The sequence below is a fragment of the Pan troglodytes genome, chromosome 2 (assembly GCF_028858775.2).
Source record: "Pan troglodytes isolate AG18354 chromosome 2, NHGRI_mPanTro3-v2.0_pri, whole genome shotgun sequence".
Taxonomy (NCBI): Eukaryota; Metazoa; Chordata; class Mammalia; order Primates; family Hominidae; genus Pan; species Pan troglodytes.
In genome coordinates this window covers 35629149-35656144 of record NC_086015.1, presented here as the reverse complement: position 1 = coordinate 35656144, position 26996 = coordinate 35629149, and the positions used below count along the sequence as shown (strand labels likewise).

Here is a 26996-nt window from a genome sequence, read left to right as displayed (position 1 = left end):
ACAGTATGCCCAAGAATTGCCAAAAGAACAGACATTGTTTTCAGGGACATAAGGAGAAAAATTATATGTATGGAAAATATTTATATTCAGCTGGGCACAGTGGCTCACACTTGTAATTCTAACACTTTAGGAGGCCGAGGCGGGTGGATCATCTGAAGGTCAGGAGTTTGAGACCAGCCTGGCCAACATGGCGAAACCCCATCTCTACTAAAAATACAAAAAATTAGCCAGGCATGGTGGAGGGTGCCTGTAATCCCAGCTACTCAGGAGGCTGAGGCAGGAGAATTGCTTGAACCCAGTAGGCAGAGGTTGCAGTGAGCTGAGATCACACCATTGCACTCCAGCCTGGGCAACAAGAGCAAAATGTCATCTCAAAAAAAAAAAACCAAAAACCAAAAATTCAAAAAACATTTACTTATGTCTCTGAAAGCACTGTGTGCTCATTTGACACTATGTTTCATTGGCAAAATATAATAATAATCTATATGTTTATAAACTGGCCATAAGTTGAGTCACAGAGCAAGCCTCAACCAATTGCAAAGGATTAAAATTATAGAGTATCTGACTACAATTCAACAAAGGTAGAAGTTGATAATAAAAGGATATTAGAAAACCACCATATTTGGAAATTTTTAGAAAGTACATGTAAATAACTCATGGTTTTAAAAAAGAAGTACAATGGAAATTAAATATACATTTAACTTAATGACATTTAGTCACCTCAAAACCTGTGAGAATGGAGGCTAAATTATGCTCAGAGTAAATCTGTAACAATATATTAGGAAAGAAAAAATCACCACACCAAGTTTAAAAGAATATTACCCTCCGCCCACCCCAAGGAAATGGCACAAAATAATGAACTAACACTGTAGAAAGCACTAAAGTGAGGAGCTGGTCTTTGAAAGAAAAAAAAAAAAACAGCTAACAAAATTGATGTAAAGAAAAAAAACAAAAACAAAACCTGCCAAGGAAAATCAGGGGAAAAAAGTGTATGGCAGAGGTGGGGGGAAAGAAGTATGAATTCAAGGGGGAAAAATGAAATATTTATAATTAAAAAGGAACACCAATAGAAACTGCAGACATTAAAACAATTAAGTGATATTTTCAACAATTTTACTTTAACCGAATTGAAAATTTAGATGAATTCCTTGAAAACAACTCACCAAAATGGAAACAAGGAGTAAAAAACTGAAATAATCCTGTATCTGTAAAACGTAATCTGTAATTAAAAGCATTTGCAAAAGAACTCCAGGCCCAAATGGTTTCACCAGTAAATTTCACCAAGCATAAATCACTATTCCAGGAATACAAGTTTCATTTAATTTAACATTGTGAACAAAGTTTCTGTAATTCGTGTACCAGATTAAAGGAGAAAAATCAGCATCATCTCAATGAATGAAGGAAAAAACTACTTGAGAAACAAAACCTATTCATGATTTAAAAACTCACAGCAAACAGTAATGTCCTCAATCTGATCAGAGATATCTATAGAAAATATACAGCAAACTTAAAGGGTGAAATGTCAAAAGCTTCTGCTGTGAGAGAAGAAAGCAAGATGTTGCCTTTTCTTTGCAGTACTATACTGGGTGTGTGTCCTAGCCAGTGCAGCAAAGCAAGAAATATAAATATATAATGATTAGAAAGGGAGAAGTAAAATTGTCATTATTCCCAAGTTATGATGTTCACAACAAAAAAATTGGAATTGTTAGAATAAGTTTAGTAATTTCAACATATAAAAATCAACTATGTTTATATGCTGAGAAATAGAAAATCTAATTTTATGATAGTATTAAAAATAACATATACCTTGGAATCAAAGTTATGAAAATGCGCAAGGTCTTCAAAAGCAATAAAACAGAAACTAAAGGCCTGCATAAATGGAAGGATATGCCACACTCATGGACACAAGACTCAATATTTCAATGGTGTTCATTTTCCCCAAATGATCTATATATTCACTGCCAAATCAAAAGCTCAACAGGGTTTTTTTTTTTTTTTTTTTTTTGGTGAAGCTTAACCTGATTCTACAATTTGTATGAAAAAGCAAGGCAAATTAAGGAACAATGGAGGGACAGATGGACTTACTCTACCATATTTTCTGAATTATCTTAAAGCTATATATTAAGTCAACACACACAGAGCTCTATGGAATATAACAGAGGGCCTAGAAATAGATGCATATATGGACATATGATTTACTACAAAAGGGATACTGAAGAGCTGTAGGAAATGAACTGTCTTTTCAATAAATGGTGCTGGGTCACTTAGATATACATATGCCAATAAAACCCCTTAAAACAAAAACAATTCACATTGTGCTCAACAAATGAATTATAGGTGGACTGCAAAGCTAAGTATAAAAAGTAGAACAATACATTTTCTGGAAAACACAGCAGACTATCATCATGGCTTCAAGTGAGGAAAAGATTTTGTATAGGTATACAAGAGATGGAAATAGACTATATTAAAATTATTAATTCCTAGGCAATTTGCAACACAAATGAAGGCCTTATATACAAGACAAAGAATTCCTATTAACATAATAAATTCTAAAAAAACCAGGAGAAATGTATTAGAACCAACACCTTATAAAAGGGAGATTTCTAAATGGCCAGCCTTATTAACCTAGAAATATCAAACTAAACATGATGACAAATCATTATTCACCCACCAGAGAGGCAAAATTAAAAAGAATGACAAGGGTTGACTGGGATATGGAAGTAACCCATCAATTCCACTTTTAGGTAAACACCTACAGAAAATACATGCATATAAGCACCAAGGGAGATGTAAAAGAGTATTCCTCTAACATTGTTGGTAATATCCTCAAACTGGAAACAATGTAAATACCCTTTAGCAACAGAATGGATATGTGTGAGAGCCAGCTACAGACACACACAAGGAATACTATATATAGCAATGCAACAAAAAAACGTGTAGCTGCAAGCAACAACCTCAATGCATTTCACAAATACTGGGCAAAAGAAGACAGATAAAAATAATACATACTCTATTATTCCATTTCTATAGTTCAAATAGATGCACCTCAACATGTTTAGAGAGAAATACTGAATTGGTAAAACCATAAATCAAAGCACCAATAAAGACCAATATAATGATTACCTTTTGGAGCGGGAAGTGGGACAGGATAGTGACCACAAGGGGTCATGAGGAAGCTTCTGGAGTACTGGCACTGTTCTGTTCTCTTGACCTGTGTCACGGATACAAAATTGCTCACTTTGCAGTTAATTCACTAAGGTGACCCCTGAACAATGACTGCCAATCAAAAATTCACATAAAACTTTTGAGTCCCCCAAAACATAACCAGTAATAGGCTATAAAAGTGATAAGTGTCACACATGGTGTTTTAAGTGGATACTAGCAACACTTGAGCTCATAGTAGCAACAGATGGCTATATTATAGTACAGTATTTTATGCAGTTATGATTTAATATGGCTTTACATTGGTTTACATTTCTCAGCTGTGAATGGCGCCATGTAGTGAGCTTAAGTTTTCATAAATTTTAACATATGATAGACTTGTATATATTTTATGGTAGTAAATAATAAAAGAGTAGTACCTAGGCCAGGTGCAGTGGCTCACCTGTAATCCCAGCACTTTGGGAGGTCGTGACAAGTGGATCACTTGAAGCCAGGAGTTCGAGATGAGCATGGACAACGTGATGAAACCCCATCTCTACTAAATATACAAAAATTAGCCAGGGATGGTGGTGGGCACCTGTAGTCCCAGCTGCTTGGGAGGCTGAGGCACGAGAATCGCTTGAACCCAGGAGGTGGAGGTTGCAGTGAGCCAAGATCACGTCACTGCACTCCAGCCTGAGTGATGGAGCAAGACTGTCTCAAATCAACAGCAAAAAAGTAGTTATCTATGTACTTTGTGCATTAATCACATAGCTTTTTCTTAACTTTTAAAATATTTCTAGGCTATGCGGTTCATTTGCAAGCTTTTTTCAAATTGTTGTAAATCTCCAAAAATGTTTCAATACATTAATTATATAGGTTTTTTGAGACAGCATCTCACTCCGTTGCCCAGGCTGCAGTGCAGTGGCACGATCTCGGCTCACTGCAACCTCCGCCTCCCAGGTTCAAGCTATTCTCCAGCCTCAGCCTCCAGAGTAGCTGGACTACAGGAGCCTGCCACCACGCCCAGCTAATTTTTCTAATTTTAGTAGAGATGGGGTTATACCATGTTGGCCAGGCTGGTCTCGAACTCCTGACCTCAAATGATCTGCCCACCTCGGCCTCCCAAAGTGCTGGGATTACAGGCGTGAGCCACCATGCCCGGCCAAAATTTTTCAATACATTTATTGAAAAAAATCCATGTGTGCAACTCATGTTGTTCAAGGGTCAACTGTACATTTTTGTGTTCTCTGTGTTACATTTCACAATAAAAATAAGACATGACATTTCATTACTGTTTTTGGTCTGTCTCAATTTCCTACTATTTCCATGGCAGACAGCTGTTGAGCTCAACATTACTCCACCTATCTCGATTAAGGACTATGGGCAACATGGCAAAACCAGCATTAAGCAGCAGCAGCTACAGCAAGATGAAAAGAGTTCTGGAGACTGGTAGCACAACAATGTAAATGTACTTCACTATTGAACTGTATACTTCAAAATGGTTAAGTTGGTAAATTTTATTTAATATGTATTTTACAACTAATTTTTTAAAAACGAGAAACAGCTCCAAATTCCATGATCTTACACCCCCTTGGCTATGGAAACTCACTACAGGATGCTTTTATACTATTTTAGTCCTCTGGTCACTTGGTCATGGCCTAGAATGCAAACGAATTAAAACTCCACAACTATAAACTCAAGTAGGTTACAATGTAAGTCTTGAAAGGGAATTTTGTCTTTGGAGTTGCTGCCTCACTGCCTTATTTATACTACAGAGCACTACAGCCTAAAAGCTGTTTTATAGTCTAAAACTTCAAGGCCACGATCTTTAAGTTCCTTTGGTGTACAATGTTAGTGATCACACATGAAATGAATTAAGAGATCTAAAGAATATTTTAAGTCAGTTATCCTATATTCCAATGTATTCAAACTATTTCACTTTTGTGCTACAAGTGCTTAAGCAGTTACAATATGGTATTTTACTGACAAGATACACTGAACCGAAATGTTGTTTCCTGAGAAAGGTGAGGGGTCTTTCCTTTGGGATTTTTCTAATGAGAAAATTCTATACTGAGACTTGACATTTCATTACCAGAACTTCATGGATGGTTTTGTTAGGTTCCTATCCTTATTTAAACAGAGATAAAATTCCTAGTTGGGTAGGTGTTCCCCCTCCCCAAATCCCTTCCAAAAACAAAACAAAAAACAAAAAACAAAAACAAAAACAAAAAACCAAGATTTTCATTCCAGGGTAAAAGAAGGCCAAATAAAATAGCTTGGTCTAAGATGAAATAATCTAACGTATTTTTTTCCACACATTTTCTTTAAAACCTTTGTGAAAGTCAACAAGGAAGAAGGAGGTATGTGTTCAGTACCAATTCCTTTCAAAACCAAAAGATTTGTAAAAAACAACACTTAACACAAAATTTGAATTAACTTTATTTCCCCTACAGTCAACAACTTCTCTGCACTGAATTTTAAAGCAACAAAGTAAAATAAAATCCCCCGAATGACAAGGTATCAGAAATCCAGACTTCGTTACACTCTATTTGTGAAAATGTTCAGCCATTTTATTGTTCTGTAAAGGAACCATCATCTGGGTCAAAAATGAATTCTATAAATCAAAGAATATTCTACACCTTGGAAAAGAAAATCAGCAGTAACATTCTCACTGAACATTGTAAATTACATTTTTCTTCATAAAAGGTACATACTATTCTGCACTTTTCCACCAAAAGCAGTGGTGTGTTATGCTTGTTATATAAAAAAAAGTTATATCCTGTGGCAGGAAAAACCCTTTCTCTTTCACTTTTACTAAACAACTGGAGAAAATGTTCAAGTCTGTATAAAGTTGCCTATAAGCTGGAAAGTGAACTTGTTCAATCTCCATTTACATTTTAGTGCATTTTTTGACAATTGTCACATTTTTAACAAAAGTAAGAAAATGCATATAGCACTAAAGAGTGTTTCATCAAATGCTTAAGGGATTAAAAAATATGGAGCAGAGAACAAAATCATTGTGAATGGATGAACTGTTGTAAAATGAAAAAAGTCCAGGCAAAGTTGTTAGAAGTCTTTTATCACTTTGATGAGTCACAGCAAATGAACTTTGGATACCTGTCCACTTTAAGGGTTTTTTCCTTAATCTTTTGCATGTAAACATAGTGCTAACTTCAGTACTAAGATACCAAAACTCCGTCCTGGTAAGCAACATCCTGTGTAGTTGCCATGATTTCCAAAAAATATAAATTTAGCCCTTGAATGAATGATGTATGAAATCTGCTCTGTAAGTACCTGGTGAAAACGACTGCTAACAGCAGTAATAATGTGTCAACATAAAAAAACTACTTGAATCAATTAGCTACTCAGAGGTCCATCTTTGAAACAGCAGCTTCTTCTCAGAGCAAACAGTAAGCAATAGAAAATATACATTTGATGAAACATTCTTTGCATAAGAGAAACATGAAAATAAATATAATTCAAGGAAGTATAATGATTTTTCTAATATGTCTTTCTCAGACCTGTACTAGTTTACCGGTTCAAGAAGCTCTCATCACATTTTGTCACTTGTATTTTACATATTGCTATTCGGGTAATTCAAATAAAATGCAGGTCTTGTAAAAGAATAAAAACATTGACAAGTATGCATGTGCCAGGGACCAAATTAGAGGGTTCTTTGGTGCAGTTAGTCCAAATTCTCAGATTTGAAGGATAATATGTACCAATAAAAAAAAAATCTGCTGCTAGACATTTACAGCAGTGCTCTGTCTTGCTTCACATTAGAAATCGAAAACAGCTGTTCTCAACAAGCCAATTTTATTTTTTTAATCAGGCATTGCCAGAAAATTTTGTACATTAACCTGGACCAGTGATGGTTCTGTACCCTCTTTGCTGTGAAACACGACATGAGCTAAAGGCAAAGACCGGTTCTCACAAGGACAACTGCTTCAAGTTAGGAACCAGAACAGTGCATTTAAACAGTCTTCTTAGATATTTTCTTGCCTTTCTTAAAAACCAGCTTATTTTTAATGTAGCCACGCTTCCTTTTGGTAGTCTATAAAAAAACAAAACACATAGTATTAATGCAGGTTTCTTACTGATTAAAAAATCTATAAACACACACATGGTTTACTGCACTATGATGACTTAGTAAGCTCTTTGCTCTTCTTGTGACTGGATTCCTTGAATAGTTCAGTGAACACCACTAAACTGTTAGTGGTGTTTCTTACCTGAGTACACTAACACATCCAAAGTGAAAGTACTAGGTTCCTAGACATCCTCACCATCAAGTGAATGAATCTTCAGCCCTCTTCTCAACCACAAAGTGCTGAGCTGTAATTATTAAAATTTCCAGGCAAGACAGAATATGTAACACTAGACTAAGGAATCAGAAATGGTAATGCTGCTCCTGATTTAGCCTCCAGGAAATTAGGTGTGTGCCAGAAAAACACATTAACTTAGTAACTCTTAGAGTCCCTGTTTTCTGTAAAATGAGGATGACTGTAACCATCTACAAAAATGAGAAATATAATCACTTGGCACATTCTCTAAAAATAATCCTTTAGGTAGGAAAATAAGCAATTGAAAATGTAAAGCAAAACAACATTCCTTCAGTTTCATACATCTTTTAAAAATAAAATATTTTTCTTAACAATTCAGTATCCCACTAAAATACTTTCAATAGACGTTTCCTAGTATTAGAAACAAATTACCGGAAATGCAGTGGTACAAATTACTGCTAAAATATTTATGTTAGAACCCTACAGGATAAATTATAGGCACATATGTCTTTCAATCTGACACACAGCCCTAGATACTGAAGACAGCAAATATTTTTTGAAAGTAAGTAATTTAATGCACCATCAAAGCTCTGGGTTAACAGAGTTAGAAGACTCAAGAGACTGACCACTCAATTCAATTTTCACATTTAAATACAACTCTCAGAGGTTTCAGAAACTGGGTAAATCCTGCATCATGTTCCTTTATTCATGATGTTCAATTCAAGATAATTTATAGTAGTTTCTAACAGGGATGAGAACACAAGGCAAAATGCAATCCTTCTTAAGGTACTAAAAATTAGCTACTGCTAACTTGTTAACCCCATTATGTTACCTTATTGTTAAACTGATGTTATTAAGGCACAAAGTAAGAAACTTCAGAGGGTACAATTTTTAAAAATTCAAACCAGATCTAGTAGTTTCTTTATTATAATTACATCCAGATTCTAACAGGATACTTTTTCTATGAGATCTTATGATATGCCCCAGGAATATCCAAGTGTGTAATAGCCCTCAGGGTGCTTTTCTCCTACTGGCAGTGAACCATGTGCCAAAAAGCCTTTTCTGCAGCCTGGACTACAATTTCTAGCGCCTTAGTCATGCCGGCTTTGCGATGGCTGGTAAACTCTCAGAATGGATGCTGTTATGTATACCCTCCTCCTCCAAAGTCAAAACCAGGATAGAGAAAGGGAAGTATAAAAAGCATTCCTTCATAGTGTTAGTGCAAAACATCTAAAGCCATGGAAACCAGAATGTCAAAATATGTTATTGGCCACCACAATATATGTTTTGGGCACACAAGACAGATTATGTTTTATTTATCCATTCACGTTTATTTGGGGAAAATGATGGGAAGAGAAAAGGGGTCAAATGAAGAAAATTCACTGCCTTTGGGGTCTATATCATCAGACAACAAGTTCAACAGCCCTCTTTTTGCAGAAAAAGTACACCTTAGTTATACTTGGATATCTTAGGAGTAACTGCTTTGAGAATAGCAGCATTTGCTGCTCACCAGTTTCTCCTACCTCATGTCTGTGACAATCATCTGATTTTTTAATGTTATTTTACCTAAAGATAATGAGTTTGATATGACTAACACAATGAATGTCAGCTCTATGTGACATTTTTAAATACATTAGTCTAGATATGGTAATTTACATCTGGCACATATTCATATAAAAAGCTTCCATTTACATATCACACCGTTAATATTCAGCACTTTTATAGTACAAATTAAAATCATCTGTATTTTGAATATATTTGATGTGTATTTTAAGTAACAAAGAGTTAAGACAGTTGTTTCAATGATATAAGATAGCTGATCTGAGCTATGTAAACCTAAGCATCCTTAAAAAATGAGATTCAAAGTCAGTCTAATAATAATCAGTATTATAAGGATAGTACCTTATAATGAACCTTAACATTTTATCTGACTGTTCATTACTTCCCATTTCCTACTGCTGGACAACCTATATAAATACTAATTTTTAGTCATCTTTTATAGCAAAGATTATACTCTATTTGGCTTAAGTGAGCAATAATGACCCCCAATGAAATACTTCATATCTTATATATTTATTAGAAAAGAATTGCAGTAGTCTCATAATTCCTGCCTATAAGCTTTGTCACAATTACATTAAAAAATAATTATCTTAAGATAAATGATTTTTTTGGGCTTCAGAAGGACTCACCCAACTCAAACCTATTCTTTATTCAATGAATAATAGAGTAACATCACACTAAGAATGGAACATGAAGATGCAATATAAATTTGCTCTGCTCAAAAGATGAGAATTTAGCATTTTCACTTTCATACAGGTTTGGAAAGCGATGGCCACAGCTACATCTTACTTTACAAGTAAGTCTTACTAGTGGGAATAGCACAAACCAAAGCCAGAAGGCCTCTGGAAAAATCTCAGCTTGGGATATCTGAAGTGCTCAGTTTGAAAGGAATGCTCCTAGCAGGCTAGCCTGATATTTACTTCGTATTAATATAGAAGCCATAGTCTTTATAAATCTGGCAGATGGAAATTTATTGCAATTTCCAGAAATTCTTTTTCATACAAACCAACACACCTTAAGTTACCCTTTAATGCCTTCACTTGGCACCCACCTTCTTTGACAAATACTTCTGTTTTGGGAAAATGTTGGTGACTCGAGGTTTGTGATCTAATGTCTCCCTGTTATCAGGTGCTTTTACTTTATATATCCTAACAAGCCAGTGTTCTGATGTAAAGGCTTCTTCCAAATGTTTGAATTTAATGTCCTTATTTCCAATCTCAGCATTACGTGTTCGGTCAAAACCTGGGGGTGTACGAAAATCCAGCTGCAAAAGTGACATTATTATTGGGTGTTAACCATATTGGAAAACATTCAGTGTTATAAGACAGTAAGTGTTATCATTACAGTAATACCTTCTCCCTTTAAACTAGGAAAACAATGAAGTAATCTATCTATCTTAATAGTTCTCATGTATTGCTAACTAGATAGGAAAAAATCAGGAAGAGAGAAACTAAGTACATCAGAGTAAGAATTTCACAAAATCCTTAGAGTAGATGAGCATTCTAAAGGCATTAAAAAAAAAAACAACCCACCAAAACATAGAAATGAGATCTATCAAAGCCCTTTTTATAGGTATACAGACAGAACACACTCAAGGGGCTTCTTTTCTGTTTCAGGGCCTTGCACTATCTATCCTCTCTGCCTGGCATGTTCTTCATTCAGCTCTTTTGCATGGCTAGCTCCTTTACCACCCCCTTCAGGGAAATATTTTCTTGAGATTAGTAACTGACAAATCTCCTTTATTGTTTCCTCATAGCATCTTGTTCTTTTACTCCATAACATATATTATTAACATCTTTACTTAATGCTAAAAATTACCTGTATCTTCGACTGGGATGTAAACATGTCTTTGTCTTATTCAAAGTGTAGCTTTCTATCCCGATTATTATTTGTTAAATAAATGCACAATTAAGAGATACTACATTCTGAAAGTGGGAACTACAAAGGAGGCCAAATAAAAAAACCAAACCGTGAAAGGATTTATGAGGGATAAAAAGGGAAAACATAGGGAGAGAAGGAGACTTTAAGAAATTCTCAGACCGTCTTGATGTGGTGGCTCACACCTATAATCCTAGTACTTTGGGAGGCTGAGGCAGGAGGATGGCCTGAGCCCAGGAGTTCAAGACCAGCCTGGGCAACAAAGCAAGATCTTGTCTCTACAAAAAATACAAAAATTAACTGGACGTGGTGGTATGTGCCTGTAGTCCCAGCTACTCAGGAGGCTGAGGTGGGAGGATCAACTGAGCCCAGGAGGTCAACGCTGCAGTGAACCATGATTGCACCACTGTACTCCAGTATGGGCCACAGAGTGAGATCCTGTCTCGGGGAAAAAAAAAATGCTCGGACTAAGTTTATGTTGACATACAAATCTAGCATAAGTAAATTCAACTTTTTTTTCCATTTTTTTTTTAAAACAGAGACTGGGTTTCGCCATCTTGGCCAGGCTAGTCTCGAACTCCTGGGCTGAAGCAATCCTCCCACCTAACCTCCCAAAGTTCTGGGATTACAGGTGTGAGCCACCAGGCCTGGCCAAACTCAACTTTAAAACAAACATGAAAACCAGCTCTCCTTCAAATAGTGAATTACTTGTTCTTGCTTATCTATATGATAGCAAAAGTTACACTTCATATTTTAACCATATATTATTCTTGAGTAAGGTAGGCATCAAAATGAATGTATGCTGGGAACATGGCTTAAAACTATTGATAAACTTAAAAAAGAGGAAGAAAAAGGTCCTTCAACATGATCAGTAGTGAGCAGAGAAACTAATCAGAAACAAGCCAATCAGAAAATATGTTTTCTGGGGTAACTGATTATTATGGCCAGTGTGCTTCTTTCTTAGCAAGCATTTAAAGACCAAGTGTGGCCTTCAAAAGAAATTATAAACACAAACAAAAACCTAAATCTAGATTATCACCTGCTGTTTTTTAAGTCATCTACAGAGTAATTCCAAGTGAATAATGATAAAATATGATTCACTTGGAATTACTTGAAGCAACACAACAAACAGGAACACAGTATATGCTAACTATTCTGAAACCAAGTGAATATTCTAGTCCATATTAGCCACAAAGATGGTGTTTTAGAAAAGGATAAAACTTGGGGCTGGGCACGGTGGTTCATGCCTGTAATCCCAGCACTTTGGGAGGCCAAGGCAGGGGGATCACGAGGTCAGATCGAGACCATCCTGGCTAATATAGTGAAACCCCATCTCTACTAAAAATACAAACAATTAGCCAGGTGTGGTGGCAGCCGCCTGCAGTCTCAGCTACTCGGGAGGCTGAGGCAGGAGAATGGCATGAACCTGGGAGGCGAAGCTTGCAGTGAGCCGAGATCACACCACTGTACTCCAGCCTGGGCGACAGAGCGAGACTCCCTCTCAAAAAAAAAAACAAAAAAACACCACAAAAAAACACGGTAAAACTTGATTCACAAATTGAGGTCCAAACACACCCCTTTAGTTTTGATAGTTATCTTGATCCCCAGTGATAGTATAAAATTAAGCAAGCAATTTTTCCTCTGCTTTCTTATCAACTTAACCAGAGAGCAATACAGAAATAAGCAGTTTTCAGTGAAACTAATAGTATGAAGATAATAATTTGGGACAGACACTTATAACAAAGGACAGATTAACAAGAGCAAAACAAATTTATTAAGACGTTCGGCGCACATTATGCAGGAGAAACCTCAATGAAAAGGAACTCAAAGCAGTGGTTTAGAACTCTGGCTTATATAGCATGCTTAACAAAGAACAATACATTTGTGGAGAAAGGACAAAGGAAAGTGGTCTTAGGCCTTCAAGATGGGAAAGTAGAAGAGTACATATATGGGAGAAACTAGTAGAAGGGTACATATATGGGAGAAACTAATGGAGTAAATTTTGTTTGCAGATTCCTCTGGTGCTTTCTCTGGGCTCATAAGAGTCTTAGAGTTGTCTCCAGTAAAGGAGAATTTATATTCTGCCTTTAGGCAGAAAAGAGGTTAGATAGAACTTTTTCTCTGTTTGCTGCTTCTAAATTGCCTTCAGCTCAAAATTAACTTTCATGTCAAAGAGGCATATTTTGGGGTGACATATTCTGGTTTCCTTAAAAATCAAGTCATCAATCCAAGCCCCATTATTTACAAACAAGAAAAGAACCAAGTGGAATCCAAGGCAGATACAAATTGTCTGAGAGTTACATGACTTGACAGAACCTGATGGAAAACACAGGTGTTATGACATCAAGTCCACTGTTTCTTCTTTCTGCCACAATGCCTCTTTGCACATTCACTCATTTTGTAGACCCTTAAGCTTTTGTACCACATCATTCTAATTTACTAGAAAACTCTGACCCAGGACAGCTCTAGCTATTTGTGGTAACGGAGAACGGGGAGAGAGTGAACATCTGAAGTGACTATTTACTTCGAATCTTTAATTTTAAGCTTTTCTCCACCAAGCAGCAAAGTGACCTAAGACACCACACTGTTTCCTAGCTAGGAGAACTCTTCTTGGAGAACAATACTTTCCAAAAGCATGAGGTCTAACGGTGAGATGGCAAGCAAAGATTGGATTTGAGGCTACTGTTAATAAATATGTTAGAAAGAAGTCCTCGATCTAAAATTTTATTTTCTAATTTCTCACATATTAGTTTCAGAAATCTAAATTTAATGAAAAAAAGACTATTTAGATAAGCACATTTCTCTTCAGCACAATCAAAATATCATTATCCTGTTTTCTAGAGGCAAATAAGACTTGTTTTAAACATTATTTTGAATGAAAATTAGAGAAAAATGGATTTAACTAACCTGCATTTCTCCAAATCTGTAGTATGACATTTTATACATAAGGCAATTCAACAAAGTAGGGGATCCTGCTTTGTCTACACGGAATTCTCCCTGTGGGGTAAAATAGTCACTTTCCTACAAGAAAGAAACCAGAAGTTCTATGTTAGTTCAAGTTAACATATTCAAAGCTACAGTTTCCTCTTTTCATTTCCCCGTAAGAATAAGCTTTTGAGGTATCTTTATAAAGCCATATTCAGTTACACCTCAAAAAAATTAATCCCACCAGACTTCGAACCGTGTTATAAGGCCTTAATAATTATTATTTTTGAGACAATGTCTCGTTCTGTCCTTGAGGCCGGAGTGCAGTGGCATGACTGTGGCTCACTGCAGCCTCAACCTCCTGGGCTCAAGCAATCCTCCCATTTCAGCCTCTCAAGTAGCTGGGACTACAGGCCCACGGCACCACGCCCAAATAATTTTTGCATTTTTTTGTAGAGACAGGGTTTCACCATGTTGTCCAGGCTGGTCTTGAACTACTGGGCTGAAGTGATTGGCCTCCCGAAATACTAGGATTACAGACATGAGCCACTGCACATAGCCACTTTCATAATTTAAAGAGACTGGTACCAACACCATGGCTTAATACCAGGTAAGGCTGGCTCTCTCAATTACCCAACCTCATCTCCGTTACTCCTTTTCAGAGTTTTCTTAAGTGTTCTAGCTAAATTTTTCCACATGAACTTTAAAATCGGCTTTATTTGGGGAGGACAATGTTAAAAAGACTCCTGTGGTAATTTTTATGGGGTTAACTTATAAATTAACCTCTATGAGGAACAATTTTGGCACTCTAGGTAAAAAATGTAATTTCTAAGTCAGAAATTCCTTTTCCAGGAATTAACGCTACAGAGATACTTGTATATGGCCAAAATAATGAATGCAGAAAGTTATTATGCCATTGTTTATAAAACTAAAATATTGGAAACAATCTAAATTCCATCAATGGGGACAGGTTAAATAAATCATGCACACACACAAAAAATGCAACGTACTGTGCAAATGTAAACAAAGGAATAAAGAAGCTCTCCATATTCTAACATGAAAAAATCACCAAGACATATTATGAAGTGAACAGGGTATATAACTTGCTAGAATTTAAGAATCACAAGAAAATAACCAGTGATTACCAGGGACTCCACCGCCCGCCCGCCCCCCCATTTTTAACTGACACATAAATTTGTGTATATTTATGGTGTACACCATGTTTTGAAATATGCACTGTGAAATGGCTACATCGATCTAATTAACATATGCATCAATCATACTTATTTTGTTGTAGTGAGAACATTGAAATATCTACTCTCTTAGCAACTTACAAGTACACAATACATTGTTATTAACTATAGAGGAACTTTTTTTTTTGGGGGGGGTAGACTTTTTTGTATATCCTCTTATACTTTATTTTTGAATCACGTGAAGGGGGTAGACATTTATTGTATATCCTCTTATACTTTACTTTTGAACCATATGAGTGTATTATCTATTCACAAAGTTTAAAAATAATTTAAGATGCACAGAAATTTAGGACTTCTGTAATATTAATGTTCAAAGCATACATTTAGAAACAGTGATCTATCACATGTCACAGTTTTAACACTGACTGCTAAAGCAAATCCGCAAATAAAAACCATACTGGGAGAATTAAATTTCAGAAGATTAACACAAAAAAATAATGTTTACTAATCACAGCTAAGGGAAACATTACAGCATTGACATTTGACCAGGAAATCTGAGGCTTTACTTCATCCCCATCACACGACACCTGCATACATTTTTCCCAAAAGATTCCTTTATTCTGGATCAGTGGCAATTACTCTTATCTTTTGTGCCTTCATCATGTAAAAGCACAATGCTGGATGTCCATCTTCTAAAAGCTCACAACTTAGTGAAAGAGGTAAGACAGAATCTAATACAAAAAAGCAGTGGTTCCCAACCTTTTTGGCACCAGAGACCAGTTTCGTGGAAGACAATTTTTCCACGGATGGCGGAGGGCTGGTGGTTTCTAGATGAAACTGTTCCCCCTCAGATCAACAGGCATTAGTTAGATTCTCATAAGGAACATGCAACCTAGATCCCCTGCATGCGCAGTTCACAATAGGGTTTGTGCGCCTATGAAAATCTAATGCTGCCGCTGGTCTGATAGGAGGCGGAGCTCAGGCGGCAATGCTCGCTCACCTGCCCCTTACCTCCTGCTATGTGGCCTGGTTCCTAACAGGCCACGGACCAGTGCTGGTCCGCTGCCTGGGGTCTGGGGACTCCTGCAAAACAGGTATAAATAATTTGGTGATGAGTACAGATGTGAGTATACCAGAAAAGGGCTTTTGGAGAGGGGACAAGTCTGTGGTAGGGAAGGTATTCCAGGAAAGAGAACAGTAAAAACACACGTGTCAGGTGAGTCAAGGAAAGAAACCACAAGCAAGTTTCAGGGGCTAGAACATACTGGCAGAGTAGACAAAGGTGGCAGAAGAACAAGACACCAGCAAAGGAAGGCAAAACATGAAGAGGCTTACATTCCAAGCTAAAGAGTTTACACTTTATACTAATGTTTTATCAGAGGTTATCTATTTTGTACCAGTCCCTAGACTGGGGCTTCAACTACTTTACTATAAATTCTCATTAAACGGCACTATAAATTAGTTATTTTTGGCAAAAGATAACCTAGTCGGCCTTGGTCACCATTTTAATTCCAGATCCTAGAACTAGACCTAGTGCTCAAAGCATATTATGTTGACTTGCAAAAATAACTTGCCCAAGTTGACAGTTTTAGTTTTAACTCATGTCTATATGGTTTTAAGACCCTTTCCCTTAATCTATTGAAGTCTTTTGAACCTAAAAGTAACATGATCAATTTCATCTTACACTGGGAGGGAGGAAACAAGGCAAAGATAGCAATTTCAAGGTTACTATCCTATTTCAGGTTTACAAGCATAAGGGTAAGTACTAGAGTGGAAGCAATGGAAATGGAAAGAAAGGGATGACATGAGAGGCTGTGAAGAGACGTAAAAGTAAGAAGTCTTGGCAAGGGACTGCTTCATAGGGAAGAATGGTATATTAGTTCCATTTTGACTTCAAAAAGTTTTAATATAGGAAATGCCTCTACTATCTTTAATAAATAGTAAAGCCAGGGTAAGGAACTAATCTGAGGGATAGGATGATGAAACAAATACAATGCAATTAGCAAGATCAGAGAATTACGTGGACACAGTGAGCTATCTTTCACATACCTGGAATTATCTAGTTTCTTACCCGAATGTCTTTGGGATGTTCTCCTTCAGCTATCCTAACCATCCAGAGAAATTTGTTGATATCATCACCAGAATAGCCAATAACCCCTCCAAAAATAACCAAAACATAATCTACATCTAGAGTCCTCATGATTTTATAGGCTGCTGTTTCATTAGAAGACATAGCTTTTCCCACCTGCAGAATTTAAAAAAAAATGAGAATGTTTTTGATTATTCCCACATTCATAAAAATCAATGTATATTTTTACTACAACATGGAATTCATCAAGAGTTTGTTTTACATGGAATTTTTTTGCAGAAATGATTTCCTATGAATTCAACAAATGCATTGGAATTTATGAACCTCTCAACTACTATAACTAATTTACAGTCAAAAATCAGAATACATGTTCTAATATTTTGCTAATAATTAAGTTCTATGACATTAACATTTTATGATGAAAGCAGGCAAGCTTAGAAAAAACAACTTCTCACAACCGCAGGCCAGGGCTGGCCAGTGATCTTGCTAGCACATACATTTCTTCTCCCCAGTCTAGCATGCATCTGATAATTAGCTACAACAGTAATACAAATAGAATTCATTTGGTTAAGACTACTCTTTGTATTTAAAAATCTTTGAAGTACAAAGAGGGGATTACATTAATCTATGCAGATTAGTTGTTTAATAGCTAGAGGAACAGTTTGCCTATCCATAAAATACAGTGCATTTACTTTACATATTTGCAAATAATTTTTAGTTTATAACACGAAAAATACAAGCCAAACATTTTAAGTTTCAGATTTTGTCTAATTCTTCAGTAAGCTAAATTTATCATAAAATCTACCAGAAATCAGCCTGCAATTCTGAATGATACTTAGTATCATTCTTAAAAACAAAATAAGCACACCTTGAACTCACTTTATTGAATATATGTGTAAAAAAGTATTTTGAGAATTCAGCAGAGTACTTTTCACCCACATTTTTCCTATTTAGTCACAAGTGAAGCCTGATTGCTAAGGAGTGAATAAAGATTTTTTAACCTTGTATTTAGTAAATCCTTACCAGTGCTATGTGGCTGTTATTCCAGGTGTTATTATCCACCAACGTAGTTCTATTAGCCATTCCAGCTATCTGATAGCCATAATCCCACCAAGACATTACTCGTGCATGTTCATCTGTATTTTGCCTTAGCCAAAAGTAAGCTTCTCTAAAATCATCTAAGATATTCCTGGTGCTGAAAAGAATCACAATACTCTTTTTAAATGAGATGTCACAAATGTGAAGAGGCTAACTTAAAATCTTGAGGTATTAAACCACTGTATACTTTCAGATTTTAAGGATGGTAGTTATTAAGTAAAAGCCTCTACCGATGAGAAAAAAAAAAGTGAAACAATGAAGAGCTAGACTGGTGTTATTCAAACTAGTGTGTGTGCGCACAAACCACCTGCATATCTTGTATTTAAAAAAAAAAAAAAAAGCCGATTCTGATTCAGTAGTTCTGGGGTAGGGCCTAATAGTGTACAAGCCTAATAAGCTCCCAAGTGAAAGAGTAGTTGAAAGCCATGGCAATACATAAATCAGCTGTTCTTACATTTTAATTTTAGCTGCATCTGAATCACCTGGGTCTATTAAACCACAGACTGCTAGGCCCCAGCCCCAGGTTTCTAATTCTGTAACATTAGGGTGAGGTCAAGAATTTGCATTTCTAACAAGTTTCATGGTAATGATGATGCTGTGTGTACAAAGACCACACATTTGAGAAAAACTAATGTATATGATTATGCATGCAGAAATATTCTGGAAAAGAGCATGAAATACAATGATTACTACCCATGGCACCAAGGTGGAGGAGAGGACAAAGAAAGGTAGATTCAAATACAGAGCTTCACGGGAGCACAAGGCAGAGGCTGGCAGGGGCGGGGGAGAGTGCACGGGGATGGTTAACGGGTACGAACACGACAGCGTGATTACAGTCAAAAATAATTTAATTATACATTTAAAAATAACTAAGAGTGTAACTTGATCGTTTGTAACTGAAAGGATAAATAGTTGAGGGGATGGAAACCCCATTTTACACGTGATTATTACACATGCCTGTATCAAAAGACATAAATAGAATGTACCCCATAAAATTATGTATTTACTGTGTACCTACAAAAATTAAAATAAAAAATTAAAAACAAGCAAATGCAGAATCTCACAAACAACATTCTATTTTTTAATTATATCCTTTGAGACAATGAAAAAGAAGTGTAAGTATAAAATGTTTTTGTATCCGAGTTTTCTTACCCATCATGATTGTATGAGGCCAGGACTACACTTGGACTAGAGTAGGCATTGCTTGTGACCCAGGTACAGTGGACAGCAAACATCATCAATAGCATCAGCATCAACATGGTGACAATGCTTTTTATATTAGGGCCTAATCCCTCTTCAGTTTTTTCCTGTTCAGTTGCATGTTTCCTCACTTTACCTGCCTAAAGATATTAAAAAAATTGGTTAGACAAATTCATTATTTGACTTGCTTCATTAAGATACTCAATGGAAAAAGTTGAGAGACTGTTTATCTATCAATTTAATTCTATGACTCAGAAAATGTATAACCATCAGATATTCTTATGTGGGTGATGGAGTGTTTTCTAAGTCAAATGTGAATAAGGTTTCCTGGGAATACACCAATCCAGAAACTGGTCACAGAGCAAAATAATTATCTCCAGTAAGAAGCTGCTTTCAAACCCAGTTGTCCTTATACTTTAATTAAATACAAAGGAGATTAACCAAATGACCCCATTCTGGTGAAATCTTAAAATGTAAATTCTTATAAAATCTGAATTCCACATCCTGAAAATGGCAATGCTCAGCTATAATTTTGACCATGTACCACTTTAGTATAGGAAAAAACTGCATTAACAGAATCAGTCTTCCGAGTTTGAAACCCTAAAACCAACAGACTTGTTAAAACTACGATTACCTTAAAAAATCACCTTCCCCAACAAAAAAGGGAAGAGAGAATAGAAAAAGTCACAACTTCTAAATTTCAAGGCTGGTTAAGAAACCACAAAGCAACAAAAAAACCCCAACAATAACAACAAACAAAAAAATCAGGAATGTGGGTTTATTAACACACATCTTTACGAATTACATTCATCGTACAGAAGGAAAGAATTTCAAAGTTATTACCGATACTGGGAAGTTTAATTTATTAGTGTTTTAAAATCCAGGCAATATTCAAATAGCAAAGTTTAATAAGTCATCCAAGACAAGTGATCTAATTCTTACAAGTCCTTTTCACACTTGCACCAACTGAGAAACTATAGATTAAAAATAAATTACCTTGTATTGGCCAGTTACCTATTGCTAACGAACTGGAGGGTTTTAAAAAAGGCATCTTGCTCCCTTCATTTTACTGTTCAACCAACCAAATATCACTTCCAAAATATTTTGCAAGTATGCACTGAGTATGGACCTCAAGGATAAGCACCTGTCTGTCCACATGGTTTCAGAGGGGTTTACAGTGCCAAATGTTATGTAATTTAGTACAGCATCAAGTTTTTGCTCTCAAAAATGGAAGGGTATATTAACAAGAGTATATATCTTAAGTATTTAGATAACAAATTACCAAAAAGAAGAATTCCTTCTCTGATTACATTCTATTTTCTAACTCTGAGCTAAAGGACTGACCAGGATTCATAGTTTGAGGCAAACAGTGGAGACCAACTAGAAAAGTCACAGTTTGTCCAAATCATCATTTAATAACATTTCTTGATATGTATAGTTCTTACTGTGGTGGAAAAATTAAGAAAGGACATAGACAATTTAAAGGCCTTACTTTAGATTCCCCACCTTATCATACAAATTTCCTTGGTTTCTTTTGTCATCCTCATCACTGCTGTCCTCCACAGGTGGATTTTCCCTTTTCATGTCATCCCCCAAATAGTGCTCAAAAACATTTGAAAAGGCAATTGCAGACAGCATACACACGACTGGAGTCAAAGTCAACATCAGTCGCACCATCACTCCAGCAAAGTAGACAGCACTGATTGCATATAGAGCAACTGCAAAGACAAATTCTCTTACAATATGTTGGAGGGAAAAAGTTCCCAGGAAACTGAACTAGATACTTAAAACCACACTATAAAACCAACCTGGAATTATATAAATGTCTCACAAACGATCTAATTGTTTCTAAATTGATACTACTGAACAACTGATTAATTAGCCACATTTAGAAATTATAACTAGTGTTCACTAAATAAAACCTACACATCCATAGTTTAGAAAAATGTATATGATTCAAATTTAATTAGTTATGAAGAATTAGACTTAATTCACTATTTGTCAATAACATCATAAAAAACCCATAGCTGGCAGATAAAAACATATTTGTGCATGACATCTCCAGGCAAAATAAATTTATAGATTTAAAATCTATAAAAAGCCAGTGCCAATATCTGGCATAAAACCTGCTTTAAAACAAAAACGGGATGAGAAGAACGTAAGTTATTAATCAAAGGAGGAACCTGCAAAGTTACTGCCAAGAAACTTAGAAAAAATTTTTGAAACAAATTTCCAATAGCCAGAGCTTTCTGGATAATGTGCTAACCATAGGAAAAGACTCTAACTATTTCTGGCTGAAGGCTATGTATAACTTTACAAATTCAGTGAGTCATGTGAGCTCCTACCTTATCTGATGCTAATTAAATTTTTCTTCCTGACTAAAAAATACATCGCATCATATTCTTAAGTGTGTATCTCAATGAATTTGTATATATACACACCTGTGTAACTACAACCCATAATGATATAGAACATTTTTATATGTCCTCATGCCTCTTCTCAGTCAATAACAACCCCCTCCCCTATCAAAAAAGGTAACCACTATTTAGACTTCTAAAGAATTAGTATTCCTTATTGTTGAACTTTACAGGAATGTAACCACATAAAAATGTTCTCTTTTGTATTGGCTTCTCTTATTTCCCCATCCTGTTCTTTAATGATTGTTGTGTTGTATTCCACTACAGATATACAAAAATTTATTCACGCTACTGCTGATGACTTTGGAATATTTACTATTAGGGGTTACTGTAGATAAAATTACTAATGCATTCTTAAACATGTCTTCTGGTAGACATATGCACTCACTTCTCTTAGATATATACATAGGAATGGGATTACTGAGTCATGAGGTTTAAGTTAAATCTTCTTGAATGATGCAGTATTAACAGGGCCTCATCCAGGATCCACTAACCTAGAGAAGAATGAGTGTGCAATCCTTTAAACTGAACCCCTACAGGTGCTGTTCTTTCTTTCCTGATTCATGTGTCACTCATGGTCCAGATCCTATAATTGTACAAGTTTCTAGCACTACAAATTACTTACCAACTGGTGTGATCCTGTGCACGTGATAAAGTTTTTCTCAGTTTCAGTTTTTATCTCATACAAAACAACCACAGCATATTTCATGTGTGATTAAATCATGTAGAAGCCTATGATATCTGCTTATTTTGTCCACTTATATTAGAAATATAGAACCCTAAATACTTGGCATTTAAATATTTTGTATTTCAAGTCTTATTAGTTGGAAATATACAAATCTATCAACGAAGAGGATGTTTAGTGAAAGGTGATCCTTATTCCGCTATAAAATGGTCTTTGCTCTGAAATCTGGAAGATGAATGTCCCTAAAAACTTCTTCCTACTTAAATAAAATTTTACTCAGAAAACAAAGTCAAGGCTATTGTCAACAAAGTTAAAATTTTCAATTCTCAAACACAAACTATAACATTAACCTCTCAGAAACCATAAAATACTAGTCCTAAATTAAAACAATCAAAATACTTAATACAAATTCAATGAATTTTTTTCTTTCTTTTTTTTTTTTGAGACAGAGTCTCACTCTGATTCCCAGGGTGGAGTGCAGTGGCTTGATCTTGACTCACTGCAACCTCCGCCTCCCAGGTTCAAGCAATTCTCCTGCCTCAGCCTCCTGAGTAGCTGGGATTACAGGCATGCACCATCATGTTCGGCTAATTTTTGTATTTTTAGTAGAGACAAGGTTTCACCATGTTGGCCAGGCTGGTCTCGAACTCCTGACCTCAGGTGATCCGCCCGCCTCGGCCTCCCAAAGTGCTGGGATTACAGGCGTGTGCCACCATGCCCAGCCTCTCAGTGAATTTTTCTTTGTTAAGCACCTATGCAAAATAAGGGAGAAAATTTATCTTGAATATATAGAGTCAAACATAGAAAAACAAAAATTTAAAGTAAATAATCTCAAAAAGAAAAATAACTATTCCATATCAAAGTATTCATTAAAAACCTCTCTTACCAAATACTCTTTCATCGTTGATATTTTTGATGCAGAACCAAAGGCCTGCTGGGAAGGTACATACAAGAATATGTAGATCAAAGAAGAAAGACACCCAAGTCGTAGGTTGATGCTCAGACACTGATGCAATAATTGGAATGTGTATTTTTGCATACCTGGTATTAAAAAAGTTAATATTGTTTACAATTAAGTGATAAAACAGGAGTTCCTTTTAGATGAAGAAATCTTGTTTGTTTGTAGAAATGGTACCTACTCCCTACCCCTTCTTATTTAAATATACCTTCCAAGGTAACCAGTTATACTGGATAGTTTCTGTTTGGTCTACACTGGTAAAACTAAAACTAGTATGCCCTCTGTAAAATTCAGAGAATTATCTAGATCCAGACATGAGAATGTTGGCTCTGAATTCCAATACAGAAATCTCTGTTCAACTGGCAATTTGTTCCGTAGTTTAAGTCAGCATTTTTCATGTTTGCATCAACGAGTCTCATTACCTTTTGGAATTATTACTACAGACTGAATATCCTTTATCTGAAATGCTTAGAACCAGCAGTGTTTCAGATTTTAGAATATTTGCATTATACTTACCAGTTCAGCATCTCTAATCTGAAATTCTGAAATGCTTCAATAAGCATTTCCTTTTAGCATCATGTTGGTGCTCAACAAGTTCATGATTTTAGAGCGTTTCAGATTTTGAATACTCAACCTGTAGCAGAAATACTTTACCCAATAATTACACCTTACACAATGATAATGCCTTGCTTGACATGAAGCTGGCATGGAGACAGGTGAAGGAAATGTAAAGGACTGAAAAAATTATTACTGAAATACCCTGAGATTCTAAAGCAGTCAATTAATTGACTACTTTATAATATAACTGCACAAGTTATATTATAATATTACAATTTTACTTTACAGTTATATATAACTGCATAATTTATTTTACAGTTATATATAACTGCATAATTTATTTTACAGTTATATTATTACTTTATAATATAACTGCACAAGTTAACCTAGTAATTTAACCTAAGCAGAATAACAGTCTACAACTTGGGTTATCCTTCAAATTCGTTAGTGATCCACAGGCTGACTCTTGAAGTATGTGTCTAATTGTTAGTTCCAGTCATTCATGCATAATTTGCTCATGTCCTTTAATTAGACCTGGACACAAGTCCTTCTGGTATCACATCAGAAAGCATGTCTGTTCAATAAATTGTTTTTTATTGAGCCACCTGGGGAGTAACAAGACAGAACAGCAGGAACAGAGGAGGGGCATAAATTATAATCAATAGATATTTTCTAATCTCCAGGAAAACATTTTAGAGAAAAAAAGTTTTATTGAACTAGTCTAATTCAAAACCAAATGTATTAACTCATTTTATAACAGCACTCTAAAAAAAAAACCACAACAGATATATATTCTCTTGTGTTTCACAGATTTAAAAAAACAAAAAAACTTAGATCAGATGGTATTAGAAAAAATTAAATTTTCTTCCTATCTATGGCAATTAAATTATAACATAGTATCCTTAAGAATTCTTAAGAATAAAAAATTATTACTAAAGATGAAAATGTTATATGTTAGGTAAAAGACAAATCAATCTTTAAATTGCACAAAGGTAACCTAAATATTCTTACAAACAAAACGGAAACAAGGAGTTGCCCATGCAGAACAGTAATACACAACGTACATTTCATACTAAAGATGCATTCAGAACAGGTATCATAACAAGATAAAGTACAAGGAATTTAACATTTACTAAACTAGCATCTTTGGTACTTAGAAGTGTTGCCCAAGAACTGAGTGAAACACTGACAAAACAGATAAAAACAAAGGAAAAGCAGTATTTCAATAAATATGATGCCAAATAATGTAACTGCACTTACCCAGTATCCCACAATGAGTAAAACCTGCCACTCCATGGTGCAATGTAACCTTGGAAGGAAAAACACGGATGAAATTAATCTGCCTTTTTATTATTCTGTAAATCTTTTATTGCCTTTATGTTTATTGCTAATTATAGACAGACAAACTAATGTTCAAAGAATTTCAGTTTTCATTTATAGGTGTCAACCTATTTCAGACAGTTGGCAGTGAGAAAAAATAAGGTAGTGATCAAATAAAAACAATATCCATGGAGAACCCACTTCCAGAGAAACACATTTGAGATAAAGTTGTAGAAAGTTTTCCAATTCTCTTAAGCTTTTAGTTGACTAATAAGGCTAAGGCATTAAACAAGACCAGATCATTTAAAAAAAATAAAATAAAGGGGGGGCAGGGGAAAGGGAGTTTCTAAATGATCTAGTCCAGTATGCCATATCCCACCAGATAAATTCAAAGATGATTTTAAACACTCACGGCTTTTACATTAATTTGACAGAATAAATTTAGAAAGAATTCAATTTGTTTCTAAGGACTGGTAAATAAAGGTTAGAGGGTAACTTAGAATCCAGAAGCAGACTGAAACTGTATCTGTTAGTAAACTGCTGAAAAGTAGGGGAGAAAGAGGGAGTGTGTGTGCATGCAAGAGAAGGTGAGCATATAACAGGTAAATAACAGAAGCTCTGATTTTTTTTTTTCTTTTTATAGTTTGGGCCTATTCATCCAGCAAGAGAAGGACGCTTAAAAGTAGATTTATCACAGCTTGATGCCACAAAATTAAAATATACTATTCAAAAAAAAAAGAAAGAAAAAAATCACTTTGTAGTCATGTTGTTATTCAGATTTTAGAAACTTTGGCTATTTTTCTTATATTGTTTGTATAGACAATATTCACATCCTACAGGTGATAACACGTACCTGTATAAGTCAAATAGATGACACTAAGGAACACAGCACCTGCAGCTAGTGATACACCCAAAAAGAAAAGGGTCTGGAACTCTTGTTTTGTTAATCGGTCTCTCAGATACTGCAAGAAAGCATAAGCTTGCAGCAATGCAAAGACACCTAATTAAAGAAAAGGGTCATATAATCAACAAAGCAGTTTTCCAAGGTCATTTAAAAACTTTCATTTGAAAGAGCTTCTTAGAATGTCCTGCACCATTCATATCAAAGACTAGTTATTTAATCTAGCCAACATTTCCTTTGTCAAATGACAGTTGCCTAATTAATACATCCAAAAAATTCTGTGACTTTTTTTTTTTCCTAAATGATCAGACTCCTCACACATGTACCAGACCAAAGGGGAAAAAAAATCCCATTTGAATAACAAGCCTATTTAACACATTAAGTTCCTCTCTTTCCTCTATATTTTAGGGGGGTTTTCTGGGGTGGAGGGAAGTAATTTTTCAAAATCACTGAAAAACAATTCTCCGATTTGTTTTGCTGAAGGATACAAAGACTTAGGATCAGGATAATCTTGATATACAGTTACTATTTATAACTAATAAGATGTGACCTTAATTACACATTTAGACAAGATTCTAAATTTGTATCAGGGCTCATGCCAAATTATGGCATCTTGGCATTTGAGAAACCAGCAAAAACTGGGAAGTCTCTCTCATCTTTTCTGTTTGTTCTCCCCTGAGGCAGGTCATAAAATAATTCTCTGACCTTCCTGTAAGTAGGTTATAAGATCCTCATTCCAGAGGGGTCCTTCTAATACCCAGAGGAAAAGATGAAGACACAGAGACACCAA

The 26996-nt window shown here is 35.4% G+C and overlaps 1 protein-coding gene across 2 annotated transcripts in view; it reads right to left on the bottom strand.

The window, feature by feature from the left end:
• Positions 1-5565: 5565 nt before the first annotated feature.
• Positions 5566-26996, bottom strand: part of STT3B (STT3 oligosaccharyltransferase complex catalytic subunit B) — a 106349-nt gene continuing 84918 nt past the window's right edge. For both annotated transcript variants that reach the window (XM_001166939.7, XM_024355355.3), the window contains 10 exons: positions 26159-26305; positions 25246-25294; positions 23356-23510; positions 20874-21085; positions 19320-19507; positions 18093-18264; positions 17052-17225; positions 13770-13883; positions 10036-10248; positions 5566-7198 (listed from right to left, as the gene is read on the bottom strand). In XM_001166939.7, the coding sequence (XP_001166939.1) occupies positions 7118-7198; positions 10036-10248; positions 13770-13883; positions 17052-17225; positions 18093-18264; positions 19320-19507; positions 20874-21085; positions 23356-23510; positions 25246-25294; positions 26159-26305 (1505 nt within the window). In that variant the 3' untranslated portion in view covers positions 5566-7117. The remainder of the gene's footprint in view (positions 7199-10035; positions 10249-13769; positions 13884-17051; positions 17226-18092; positions 18265-19319; positions 19508-20873; positions 21086-23355; positions 23511-25245; positions 25295-26158; positions 26306-26996) is intronic.